The following is a 14,788-nucleotide window of genomic DNA, read 5'->3' on the forward strand; positions in this document are numbered from 1 at the left end:
ATAGTATGAGACAGTGACCTCGAAAACAAATAACCCTTTTTTTCATTTGGCATATGCTATACGTGAAAAGCTAACTAAAGAGTTATAATTTATAATTTTATTGATCACGGTTTCTTTTGTGGAGGCGTCCTTTATTCATATAATATTCAGTGACTGCTGTTTGATTTGAAGACAGTATTATTTCTGGCTTACTGATGTATTTCTTTATAGATTGAATTTTCTTAATAACAAAATGTAACATCGAAGTATAGTCCACGTGGTCATACAAGCGTACGATGACTGTAATAACAAGCAGTATCGAGGTGGTGATTTCTTCTCCGCTGTTATGTCCAATGAGAAGCTACAAAAGAGTACATCCGGTAGAGTGTTGGATTATGGGAATGGCACATATTCAGTGGGTTTTTTTTTATGCTAACCAGAGAAGTAAATTATTACCTCCAAAAAAAATTGAAATGAAAGGCCACATTGCGCTTAGATGGAATATATGGAAGGCACACTTACAAAAGAAAACATGTGTTCTGTCATCTGCAAAAAGTCCCATGGCAAAAAATGTGAAAATAGAAATCCTTCTGTATTTGGAGATACTGTGATATTGTGTGTGATAAACCAGAAAATATTGTGTGCGAAAAAATTGGCGACTATGACTTCCAATGCCCCACAGTCAAATGACATCAGCCGTACCAATATGCTAGCACTTACTGTACTATGTGAGGGGTAATACAACATGATGTTGTATCTAGTCATTTTCCTCAATCTGTTCATTATATCACTCGACAGACAGATACGTCCCCTGAGAAGACACATATGCATATGTGCTGTCACACCAATTGTCTAGAAAAATACTCATTTTCACCAATATTTAATGAAATTAAGAATATTAACTATCAAACTATAACAGCATTATAAATTCTGTTTTTTTTTTTGCTTCTATTTTTGTTTGCGCTTGCCGTCGTTGTCGTGGACTTCGATGGATTTTGCATGGATAGTCTTTTCATCAAAACAAGTAATCAGATTAATTCAACTTTTATGATCAATTATTTATTAAATGCTAATACAATTCAAGCAAAACGCAATTGTAGAAAACGCTCGTTCAGGTATCGTAGTGTGTCGCATTCATTGTTATGCTGAAAACCATACTATGTATTCATGGTAACGTGATTTAAAGTCATCTCGTTGAACGTGAGAGGGATAAGAAAATAGTCCAACAGACTCACATTTCAAACAAAGGTGAAACTATATGGCTAAAACAGGTTGGTGGGCACCTCATCTTCTCTCACGGGATTCTTTAAATAAAGAAATAATGATATTTTTCCGCAATTTAGATTATAACAAAAATCAAGTTAAAACTGTGTGTGTCGAATAGTGGATATTCCGCTCACTCGAGATCCCGCGAGATACCCTGGCAACGGTTGCCAGCCACGTGACATAGGTTAAGCTTTGGTTCAAATTAGCGTCCTTGCTTAACGTAGGGCGGTGTTTGTTGTCCTAATTTCCACGCTAGCAATCCGCAAAGTACAGCGAACACACGTACCGGCTCAGCGCCCATGCTGCGCCCACATTTCTATTTGGGGTTCACGTTCACCCCCTCCGCCCCTTATTTGACTGTCTAATCATAAAATCTGTAAGTAATCACAATTCAGATTTTAGCCGTGATCCTCTCAGTTATGCCTGTGGTGACGATATTTAGATTTCAACAATGAAAATTTGAAATCAACGACGAAAGTCAAAATCATATTTTTAATTTGGAACTTTTCATTTTATTGAATCACTATGGGGCCTTTCCGGTTATTTACACATTTTCAGTCGACGGGAAGCCTCGATACCATACGATAACAGACCAAAAACAAGCGCAAGCTACAATGTTACAAGTTCTCACCGTGACGCTTTTATATGATGTACATTATGGAACCGAGTCCGAAATTTAGACAGAATATACGAAAATACGCGTCAGATAACATTGCGGGTCGTTTTTTTTTTTATATTTGTGCGAGTGAAGTTTATTTGGGGCTGGAGTCGAATCATTCGTCTTCGTATTCTAGATGAGGTGTTTGAGCTGAAAGCACTGGTAACTGTGCTGCAACTCAATACTTTGTCTGGTAACATATTCGTCCCTGTTTCTGGGGGTTAGACAGGTTATTTGGCAAGTCGATGGTGTGTTTAATCTGGAATAAGGAAATCAAATAGTGTTCAAAGCGATCAACGATTCATGTGTTTGAACCCTAGCAACAAATACAGCTGACAGTGTTGTAACACCTATTCAGATTGCCTATATTTTAAACTCCACTTGTCTTTAGGCTGAATTGTTTCAATATATTTGTTTTAGCCTCAGACTAGTATTACTAGTAATTGTATTACTAGTCTGAGTTTTAACACACCTGCAACACCAAGGTTCTGTTGTACATCACGAACCCTCCGCCTTTTTTTCGACAGTCGTTGCAGCACATTGAACTTGCACTTCATCTGTGGTGGCGCTTTTAGTACTTCAAACTGGGTAATTCGAAACAACTGTGATATTTCACGTTTGTTTGGATAAATGTTGAAAAAAAATCGGCGACTAATTTGTTTACATTTTACAAAACGATAAACATGTAAATGCATGGTGGGCACTATTTTGCACAGTTTACAACAAAAATCCTGGGTATTGAAATAATTTGCAGGCACACATATAAACATTTGATAATGTAATTTTAAACAAACTTGTGCTCACTATTTACAAAAGAAAAAGATCTCTTATACTAAATGATGAGCAAAATTCTGCTCACTATTTCCGTTTTTGAATAATGAGGAAATATTTCCCACACATACACAGATGTAATCGCAGAACTGATTGATAACATTGCAGCTTGCGCTTTTTTGTTGTTGATCTGTTATATGCGATATCTCTGGAATAGTACTTCTATTATATCTGGTGCACGGAATACTCAGTAGATGTAATATTCACACCTAATTGTGCAGTTGCTGAATATCACATATGTTTTCTTCATTACAACAAATGGTTCAAGGATGTGTGTTTGAAAGAACTACATAATTATTTTCCCAGTATAATAAGCCCACTCAGACAATTAACAGTCTTGAAAGATGATGAAAATTGATTGAAATACCACTAAGCTACAAAGTGGACCAACAAAAGTAATACGCGGTTTTACTCCAATTACCCATTGCTAAATGCAATTATATTTATTTATTTATTGTTTATGTGTAGTGATGTCACATTGTTCTAAAATGTGTGCCATTTATTATAACAAAGGTTGATTGTAACCGTTAAATAATAGCTAATGTAGTGCTAATTCTTAAAACATTTATACCCGGTGTCGGTGAAATTGAAATACCAGTACTGCAAATTATCTAGCAACAAGGTTTACTGATTACAGCAGTAAAATGTATAATAAATATGGGTATCAGATTTGTAGTTAATTTAAAGATTTCGTCCTCTTCTGTTTTCCCACATTTGTAAAAAGAAAAAATATGGAATGTCTCACATCAGTTACTCTGATTACGTACATTACTAGCTGGAAAATATTTTAGTCGGTGCCAGAGTCTACTTTACTTCAATTATCTGCCAATCATGCTGAACATTCGGTTGAATATCCGGGTTTTTATTTCGCGTGTGTACTATTTTAAATTTTATACTGGAGTTGAGATGATATATACATTTCGATAATAATCGCTCAACACGTGAATAAATTTGCAGTACTGGTGTTTTCATCACATGTAAAGAAATACAATATCTCAATCTTAATAAAATACACATATGACAACATATGTTGAAAATAACATAATAATAAAAGTGATATAAACAGTTAAATAAATATTATACCACACAAAACTTCGTTTCTCTTAAATCGTGCCGGTCACTATCTCCCTCTCTGTTCGCAATTAACGAGGCAGTTGATTTCTGCCTGATGGCATAAATGACAATAATGTTCACAAATTCTATAAATCCTATCTAAAACAATCCTAGTAATTCAGTAGCTAGTTCATCGAAACATTGATATTCTTTGTCACGAGTGCATGACCTAGTTTGTCCTTCCCATTTCAGGACAAATGTACGAAAAAAACAGCTGTAGCTGTTGACCTATGACCTCCGTTGGCATGTGAACCTGATTGGGTGAAGGATGTGATTGGACCATATCCCAGACCTCCCAGAAATGAACATGCATATCACCAAACACGTGACGAATCATACGGTTCATGGTGTAGAAAGTCCAATTGTTGCTATGGACTGTTTGCTCTGCATAAAGGTTGTCACGTGGATGCGCCATCTTGATGAAGATGAGAACATTACCATGGCACCGCTTCATTAACCTCTCCACTGCTCCCCTGGCATGGAAAATCCTTTCTAGGTATGCTTTATTCGACCACAATCCCAGATGGAAAGAGAAATTTAAAATTACAATGAACTGTTTTGATACACATTCGTCTTGTGAAAGAGTGTCCAGGTAGTCGCTTTCCATAAGCATAACTTGCACTAACCTTGGTTCACCACCCATTCTCGGGGCGATATAGTGATAGTCTATTCTAGAACGGTCTTTGATCGTGCCATAAAGCGCATTCTGAACTTGATTTAGTGTAGAATCCCCATAAATTTTGAAAACCTTATTCGACAAACATTTCTGTGCTTCCTCCTGTGTCCATTGCTGGCTCTGGCAGACCAAAGGAATGAATGTGACGTTATTTTCCCAATATCCATCAGATATAGGAATTGGTAAATCAGGACCACATACAGGCAATGTTGGTGGCGGTAGCGTTGAATCTAAGCAAAATATTTCAATAACCATACTTATTAAAATGTAACGTCTATTGTTAAGATTACGTAAAAACACAAAAGACATAATACACCTTGACAATTACTATAAATGACAGAGCGCGTCTTTTATTTAAAAATAATGTATGTTGATGAAAGCATCGACATTTACATGTGTGTTCCGTTTATTAAGTCGTTCGTCATATAGAACACACATATCTCAACGAAATAATCTTTATTAATGAACGACTGTAGATAAAAACCTCATTGATGATTTAAACGCCATTTGTGTCAGTCATTTACGTTATGGAAGCGCTTCATGGCTCGAGAGCGCTCAGGTGTAATGTTTTACGAATAAAAGATAGTGTTTTACGAACAAAACGTAGTGTATAGCAATGTACTTGTTAATAACAAATATAAGCCATGATACCTGGCATTAAATACTATACATAACTGAGCAACTTGCTTTGTTCAAAGGGGTAAGTAAAACATTAATAATCCCCTTGGCTCTTACCTGTTATTTTCACTTTCATTGGACTTCCTGCAAGCTTTGTTTGGTGATATTTTCTACATAGAAACATGATACGTCAATAAACATGCTACATTGTTGTATTTGAAATGCTAATAATAGTTTTAAATGCAGAAGCGCGCGAAAGAAATAGAAATGCAAAGGTTCGCACAGGGTGAAATGTTACAACATAATTCGATCCAGCTGCCTCGCCCACGTAGCTTTGACATTACGTTATTAAATTGTAACAACCTTAAATAGTTACATTGAAGCTTAGTGGCCAGCGAAGTCGATTCAAATAATGTATAGATAACACGCTGTCCACAGCCTTGTTGGTCATACAAATGTATAGCTTATATTAAATCATGGAAGTATTACACTCCCGTGTTTTAATTTGTATCGAATGCAAGGTAATATTATTTCAAACATTATACATATAGACTTTAGTTTATCAACTCGCACATACACACATACTAATTATCATACTTCTAATAAAAAAAGAGATTAAATAAACCTGAAAAAGGTTGTTTAGTTTGAGTTGCCAAGCTACATTTATTTGAAAATCTATAGATTGGGATTCATATTTAAGTAGCCAGTTGCATTAAAGAATTCCCAAGTATCATGTGGTGTTATTTCGGAAAGTGCGTAATATAGGAAAGTTCTCGTGCAATAATTCCCTGTAGTAGTCACGTTTAAGTGTAATTTTCAATTTGTTAAAGCAGTTTTCAGCAGGATTGAAATCTGGAGAATAATTTGGAAGATAAACTAATTCAATGTCAAAATCATCCAGTAAATTAAAAAGCAACCTTTCTGCCTCGTGGTGGTGAATCGGGGCATTGTCCACAACAACTGTATCACCTGGTGTTAACAATGGTTCACCATCAACAGTGAACGCTTCCGTTGCTTCAGTGAAAAAAATAACAAATTGGTTTGCATTTGATGGTCCCGGAATTACGGATGCAAACATAGAGGCATTCAGACCAACTATAAAATTGAAAGTGTAATTCGGTCCCGCAATATAACGACCGATTTCAACGCACCGGACTCCTCTCTGTGAATGTCCATAAGCGGACTGTCCTGTGTTAATTTTCACTCCACACTCATCCATGAACTTCAATGTAGCAGGATTGTTCGTATGCAAATAATCAATGAACGCCTGCGTGTATTCCATTTACTAGTACATCATTAAATCTTGCTACATAGGGAATTGTCATATTTTTGTTTGTCCACGGCCCTCCGCCAAGTTTATCACGAACGGCACGTCCGATGCTACTGACATAAATGTTATCTATCTTGAAATACTGTAATGACCTGTCTCTGATTTCTTGATACGTCATCGATGGACGTTCTCGTTTCAGTGTCTCTATAAAATCTACGTCTTGGCCAGATAATTTCCCTCTTTGGTCACCACCTTTCGGCATATTTTCAATGTCTCCAGTTTCGCAATGTGTTTTCCAGATTCGACGAACAGTAGATTTGTCAACCCTGAGCTTGTCATCTATTTTTTCACCATGCCTACCGGGTAATTTCCAGAATGCTCGTCTCCTCCCGAAAACACCATTTCCGTCACAATTAAACCACGGAGATCTTTGCTCAAAGGCTTGCCTCGACTGAAACTACGACCCTTTGCATTAGTTTCCATTTTGCAAATACAAATGGAATCTATATCGTGGCATTTTATTCCCGCCATATAAGCTGAAACATTGTTCCATTTGCATTTACCACTACGATATTGTCCTACGTTCACACATATAGCGCCATGCCCAGCTGATTTCAAAACTATGAATCCTAGAATGTGAAACGCATTTGTGCAATTTGTTTTTGTCTTTTCCGAGAAATGTCATTGTTCAGAACGATTATAATGCATTGCAGCATAATATAACCTATGTTTCTATTCGAGACTGCTCAGACCTACATGTACCCCATATAAGATCGGTCTCCATGGTGCGTTGTAAATTATGTGAACGTCCCCAACGCGTGACGTTACGCACAAGTTTGCAGATCTCTCGGCGTTTCCCCGCGTGTTTCCCAGTTCAGTCAAAATGGACGTTACTGGGACACCTCAACGAAAGTCGCCGGAATGTTTTTTGAGATCGATAGATTCATCTCTCATGAAATATTATGCAAACTTTGAAAGGCTTGATTTTACATCAGAGACGTCACTAAAACTCTTCAAACCAAGCGATTTCGACAAATTTGAAACCAGAACAAGCTCAGTGCACAAACGCATGGTTATCAACGCAGTCGCCAAATTACAAACACCGCAGTCAAAACTTGGACTGCAAAACTTAGGTTCTGATGACAGTCCATCCGCTAGTGATGATCATAGTGCCATCAATAATAATAATAATAATAATAATAATAATAATAATAATAATAATAATAATAATAATAATAATAATAATAATAATAATAATAATAACTTTATTTAATTAAGCGCAACAATTCCAACATATGAAGATCAAAGGCGCTGATACAATAAACAATCAGTCAAATATTAAAAGCACATTTAAATAAGTGCGTTTTCAGTCTGGATTTAAAAATGTCTACTGAAGGACTCGAACGAACAGACAGGTAATTCATTAAAATCAATCAACGAAATGGTAGCATCGCGAAAAGACTTTTCCGTTCCCAACAACCACCTTGTAACCATGGCGAAAGATACACGAGAAACGCTGCACTAGAAACAGACGGCCTTACATACGAGCATGAGGAAGACCATGGGGTCAGTATCATTTCCAGTCGCCATTCGAATTATCGATTGAAGGTTTAGAAAACGAAATCGAAATTTTGGAGACGGAACTAACTGTTGCCAAACAAAAGCACGGTAATCTCCTGGAGCGTTATTGCAACGAACCTAGGAGAAAGGTTGGTGAGAAAAAAAGCACACGATGTCACACGTACGGAAGTCATGACAAGCGCAACTGTCTATTTCCAGCGTGCGTTACGGTAGAACTATGCGGTCTAGTTTCTGAACATGCGGAGCAGCGAAATGAAGTTCAATGGGCTAGTGAATTAGTCGGTAAACTTACTGTTGAAATACAAAAGAACAGCAGTTTGGATGTGAAAAAACTGCTTATAAAACCACTAGTACAGCATTCTACTCACGGATATACACAGCACTAATGAATGCAAATCGGAGTAACTGCGTCAGGTATTATACCCCGTACGCCAGTCATCAAAGCCGATGCAGCGATCTTGGAAAAATACTACAACGGTAAAATAATAGAGAATGTCAGTGTCATGAGCAATACATTTGTGAATATTATAGACAATTTCAATCGTAAACACAACAGAGCTGACAAATACCGTCCTGGTACAAAAGTTCCCAACCCAGTCAGAGAGATGGTAAAATATTGTAATGTGGTATTTCCTAAAACCGCACGCCGAGACGCTCGCCCACTCGAACATGTTGATGAGACGCCCACGAGAACAGCTGCGTGTCACCCAACTGCTACAGTGGCCACCGGTGAATGTAGTACATTACCAATTAGTACCTGCGGTATCTTGGAGCCGTGACTCCCCAAACACATGTACGACTGACATTACGTCTTCACATATAAACTTTCCATACAGCTACTTCGCTGCTCCTTATTATCAACCTGGCACTAAATATTTTTAATATTCACCAGGATACGGAAATATTTTCGACGCATCACAATTCGCCTATCCACAAGTACCGTTTCCATTGTTGCCTGGCACATCATACCCACCACCACTTGCAACTGAAACCCAGCCGGTGACCAAACCAATTACACCCAATGTTGCACCCCAGTTGCCACCAGTGCCACCCACTGAACACTAGTAAACTAAAGTCTAAACTTCGTTTAAACTAGTTGCGAACGTTTATCTATTCGTTATATTACTTTAACAATGTATTACTGATCGACATTTGTTATTTTATTAAATCTAGTTTTTAAACATTCAATGTTAACGAGTTTTCATTTGGTATGGGTATTTGTCAATAGGCATCAGTGTGTATGCCCAGATGTAAGAGCGCATATTTACAGCTGATGTTTGATTGCCCACTCATGTTTGTCTCCTCGTACTACAATAATATATACGTAGCCATACGTTACAGGAACGTCGAAAACCAACACAGACATGTATACAACGTTTTTATGAGTACGTAATATTACCAGCTACCGATTATTACGTACGGTAAGGGAAAGCATCGAGCTGACACGAATATCTAATATTTTAATACGCGATCTTCCGACTTATTTATTTCGAAACAAACATACTTTTCACATGACCGGGACGTCACATTTCAATATGCGATCTTTGTGACGTATATTAAGGTAAACATGCGAGGGTGTCGGACAACTTGGCGAACTACTTCTAGAGTACATATCAAAACGCGGTCTAATTTGCACTATTGCTTTTAAAAACGTTCGAGTGTGTTGAAAAACAATTAACCTTTGACAATCAGAAAACGTTTAGCTACTTTATTGTATTAATATAATATACCGGTATTATTATTACGAGTAAGATTTCAGAAGATAAAACAGTTTTCTAATATGTGTGTTTGTAAAGCCACAGACTCCGTTGTAGAGCAAGTTATTCTGTAGTTAATTGTATCTAATTTAACAGCATTTACAGCGCTCTGTGTAGCTAAAGAGCATTGTTGCAATTGGATAAAATACCAATCTAGGTAAGTCGGTGAGGCAGCTTAATCGAATTCTGTTGTATCACATTGAATTATTACTGAAAACTGGAAAAAAAATAAGTTGATTACGAGTACGGTCGATATAATCGTCATACATACTTTCAAGTAACAAAGCCATATCTTACTCATCATAAAGATACTTAACATCTTTTATTTCGTCTTGCATGTCTTCATTTAACTGACGAACACCGGTAGTGACGTCATATAGTTTATCACATCCTAGCATGCCAGGCTTGTTGCATACAATTGCTGTTGATCCAATCGAGTTCTGATTAGTATATGAACACTTGTCCTTCCATTGTCCGCCGTTCACCAGTTTACAAGAGCTATTTTCGCGCCTTTTTCCATCAAAGTAGGTGACACCAAAATTCAAAAGCTTTCTTTCTCTTATGACGTTTTGGACAAAGTCGATTGCCTCTCGAGTTAGTATAAGCGCTAGGTGTATTTCGGCATCTCCTGCCCATGCAGCATAAAAGAACACTGAATATGTACCATTCCCATAATCCAACACTCTACCGGATGTACTCTTTTGCAGCTTATCATTAGACATAACAGCAGAGAAGAAATCACCACCCCGACGTTTTGCGTTGCTATATATGTCATACGTTTCTATAACGACGTGTACAAGACTCCCCTTCTGGATTGTGTTTTTCTGGCCATACAGTTTAAATCTATGAATAAAAATAAAATGTTTTTTATGAAAAAATGTGCATGTTTGTCTCTAAATTTAGTGAGCACAACTATGTTGGGTGATGCAACATTGTTGTATTTATGGATTATTGAATATGGGCAATGACTGGGCTCACTCTCCTAGGGGTGTTTTTATTGAATATGGGCAATGACTGGGCTCACTCTCCTAGGGGTGTTTTTATTGAATATGGGCAATGACTGGGCTCACTCTCCTAGGGGTGTTTTTATTGAATATGGGCAATGACTGGGCTCACTCTCCTAGGGGTGTTTTTATTGAATATGGACAATGACTGGGCTCACTCTCCTAGGGGGGTTTTTATTGAATATGGGCAGTGACTGGGCTCACTCTCCTAGGGGTGTTTTTATTGAATATGGGCAATGACTGGGCTCACTCTCCTAGGGGTGTTTTTATTGAATATGGGCAATGACTGGGCTCACTCTCCTACGGGTGTTTTTATTGAATATGGGCAATGACTGGGCTCACTCTCCTAGGGGTGTTTTTATTGAATATGGGCAATGACTGGGCTCACTCTCCTAGGGGTGTTTTTATTGAATATGGGCAGTGACTGGGCTCACTCTCCTAGGGGTGTTTTTATTGAATATGGGCAATGACTGGGCTCACTCTCCTAGGGGTGTTTTTATTGAATATGGGCAATGACTGGGCTCACTCTCCTACGGGTGTTTTTATTGAATATGGGCAATGACTGGGCTCACTCTCCTATGGGTGTTTTTATTGAATATGGGCAATGACTGGGCTCACTCTCCTATGGGTGTTTTTATTGAATATGGGTAATGACTGGGCTCACTCTCCTAGGGGTGTTTTTATTGAATATGTGCAGTGACTGGGCTCGCTCTCCTAGGGGTGTTTTTATTGAATATGGGCAATGACTGGGCTCGCTCTCCTAGGGGTGTTTTTATTGAATATGGGCAATGACTGGGCTCGCTCTCCTAGGGGTGTTTTTATTGAATATGGGCAATGACTGGGCTCGCTCTCCTAGGGGTGTTTTTATTGAATATGGGCAATGACTGGGCTCACTCTCCTAGGGGTGTTTTTATTGAATATGGGCAATGACTGGGATCACTCTCCTAGGGGTGTTTTTATTGAATATGGGCAAAGACTGGGCTCACTCTCCTAGGGGTGTTTTTATTGAATATGGGCAATGACTGGGCACACTCTCCTAGGGGTGTTTTTATTGAATATGGGCAATGACTGGGCTCATTCTCCTAAGGGTGTTTTTATTGAATATGGGCAATGACTGGGCTCACTCTCCTAGGGGTGTTTTTATTGAATATGGGCAATGACTGGGCTCACTCTCCTAGGGGTGTTTCTATTGAATATGGGCAATGACTGGGCTCACTCTCCTAGGGGTGTTTTTATTGAATATGGGCAGTGACTGGGCTCGCTCTCCTAGGGGTGTTTTTATTGAATATGGGCAATGACTGGGCTCGCTCTCCTAGGGGTGTTTTTATTGAATATGGGCAATGACTGGGCTCACTCTCCTAGGGGTGTTTTTATTGAATATGGGCAATGACTGGGCTCGCTCTCCTAGGGGTGTTTTTATTGAATATGGGCAATGACTGGGCTCACTCTCCTAGGGGTGTTTTTATTGAATATGAGCAATGACTGGGATCACTCTCCTAGGGGTGTTTTTATTGAATATGGGCAATGACTGGGCTCGCTCTCCTAGGGGTGTTTTTATTGAATATGGGCAATGACTGGGCTCGCTCTCCTAGGGGTGTTTTTATTGAATATGGGCAATGACTGGGCTCACTCTCCTAGGGGTGTTTTTATTGAATATGGGCAATGACTGGGATCACTCTCCTAGGTGTGTTTTTATTGAATATGGGCAAAGACTGGGCTCACTCTCCTAGGGGTGTTTTTATTGAATATGGGCAATGACTGGGCACACTCTCCTAGGGGTGTTTTTATTGAATATGGGCAATGACTGGGCTCATTCTCCTAAGGGTGTTTTTATTGAATATGGGCAATGACTGGGCTCACTCTCCTAGGGGTGTTTTTATTGAATATGGGCAATGACTGGGCTCACTCTCCTAGGGGTGTTTTTATTGAATATGGGCAATGACTGGGCTCACTCTCCTAGGGGTGTTTTTATTGAATATGGGCAGTGACTGGGCTCGCTCTCCTAGGGGTGTTTTTATTGAATATGGGCAATGACTGGGCTCGCTCTCCTAGGGGTGTTTTTATTGAATATGGGCAATGACTGGGCTCACTCTCCTAGGGGTGTTTTTATTGAATATGGGCAATGACTGGGCTCGCTCTCCTAGGGGTGTTTTTATTGAATATGGGCAATGACTGGGCTCACTCTCCTAGGGGTGTTTTTATTGAATATGAGCAATGACTGGGATCACTCTCCTAGGGGTGTTTTTATTGAATATGGGCAATGACTGGGCTCACTCTCCTAGGGGTGTTTTTATTGAATATGGGCAATGACTGGGCTCACTCTCCTAGGGGTGTTTTTATTGAATATGGGCAATGACTGGGCTCACTCTCCTAGGGGTGTTTTTATTGAATATGGGCAATGACTGGGCTCACTCTCCTAGGGGTGTTTTATTGAATATGGGCAATGACTGGGCTCACTCTCCTAGGGGTGTTTTTATTGAATATGGGCAATGACTGGGCTCACTCTCCTAGGGGTGTTTTTATTGAATATGGGCAATGACTGGGCTCACTCTCCTAGGGGTGTTTTTATTGAATATGGGCAATGACTGGGCTCACTCTCCTAGGGGTGTTTTTATTGAATATGGGCAATGACTGGGCTCACTCTCCTATGGGTGTTTTTATTGAATATGGGCAATGACTGGGCTCACTCTCCTAGGGGTGTTTTTATTAAATATGGGCAATGACTGGGCTCACTCTCCTATGGGTGTTTTTATTGAATATGGGCAATGACTGGGCTCACTCTCCTAGGGGTGTTTTTATTGAATATGGGCAATGACTGGGCTCACTCTCCTAGGGGTGTTTTTATTGAATATGGGCAATGACTGGGCTCGCTCTCCTAGGGGTGTTTTTATTCAATATGGGCAATGACTGGGCTCGCTCTCCTAGGGGTGTTTTTATTGAATATGGGCAATGACTGGGCTCGCTCTCTTAGGGGTGTTTTTATTGAATATGGGCAATGACTGGGCTCACTCTCCTAGGGGTGTTTTTTATTGAATATGGGAATGCCTGGGATCACTCTCCCAGGGGTGTTTTTATTGAATATGGGCAATGACTGGGCTCACTCTCCTAGGGGTGTTTTTATTGAATATGGGCAATGACTGGGCTCACTCTCCTAGGGGTGTTTTTATTGAATATGGGCAATGACTGGGCTCACTCTCCTATGGGTGTTTTTATTGAATATGGGCAATGACTGGGCTCACTCTCCTAGGGGTGTTTTTATTAAATATGGGCAATGACTGGGCTCACTCTCCTATGGGTGTTTTTAATGAATATGGGCAATGACTGGGCTCACTCTCCTAGGGGTGTTTTTATTGAATATGGGCAATGACTGGGCTCACTCTCCTAGGGGTGTTTTTATTGAATATGGGCAATGACTGGGCTCGCTCTCCTAGGGGTGTTTTTATTGAAAATGGGCAATGACTGGGCTCGCTCTCCTAGGGGTGTTTTTATTGAATATGGGCAATGACTGCGCTCGCTCTCTTAGGGGTGTTTTTATTGAATATGGGCAATGACTGGGCTCACTCTCCTATGGGTGTTTTTATTGAATATGGGCAATGACTGGGCTCACTCTCCTATGGGTGTTTTTATTGAATATGGGCAATGACTGGGCTCACTCTCCTAGGGGTGTTTTTATTGAATATGGGCAATGACTGGGCTCACTCTCTTAGGGGTGTTTTTATTGAATATGGGCAATGACTGGGCTCACTCTCCTAGGGGTGTTTTTATTGAATATGGGCAATGACTGGGCTCACTCTCCTACGGGTGTTTTTATTGAATATGGGCAATGACTGGGATCACTCTCCTAGGGGTGTTTTTATTGAATATGGGCAATGACTGGGCTCACTCTCCTAGGGGTGTTTTTATTAAATATGGGCAATGACTGGGCTCACTCTCCTAGGGGTGTTTTTATTGAATATGGGCAATGACTGGGCTCACTCTCCTAGGGGTGTTTTTATTGAATATGGGCAATGACTGGGCTCACTCTCCTAGGGGTGT

At 39.5% G+C, this 14,788-nt stretch overlaps 1 protein-coding gene across 1 annotated transcript in view; it reads right to left on the reverse strand.

Moving 5' to 3' along the window:
- Positions 1–2,668: 2,668 nt before the first annotated feature.
- LOC144357562 (NXPE family member 3-like) overlaps positions 2,669–14,788 on the reverse strand; it is a 36,922-nt gene continuing 24,802 nt past the window's right edge. The window contains exons 4-6 of the mRNA XM_085506240.1: positions 10,047–10,592; positions 5,259–5,311; positions 2,669–4,753 (exon numbers count right to left, since the gene is read on the reverse strand). Of these exons, the coding sequence (XP_085362366.1) occupies positions 4,017–4,753; positions 5,259–5,311; positions 10,047–10,592 (1,336 nt within the window). The 3' untranslated portion in view covers positions 2,669–4,016. The remainder of the gene's footprint in view (positions 4,754–5,258; positions 5,312–10,046; positions 10,593–14,788) is intronic.

This window comes from Saccoglossus kowalevskii, chromosome 12, assembly GCF_978046115.1.
Source record: "Saccoglossus kowalevskii chromosome 12, keSacKowa6.1, whole genome shotgun sequence".
NCBI classification, from domain to species: Eukaryota; Metazoa; Hemichordata; class Enteropneusta; family Harrimaniidae; genus Saccoglossus; species Saccoglossus kowalevskii.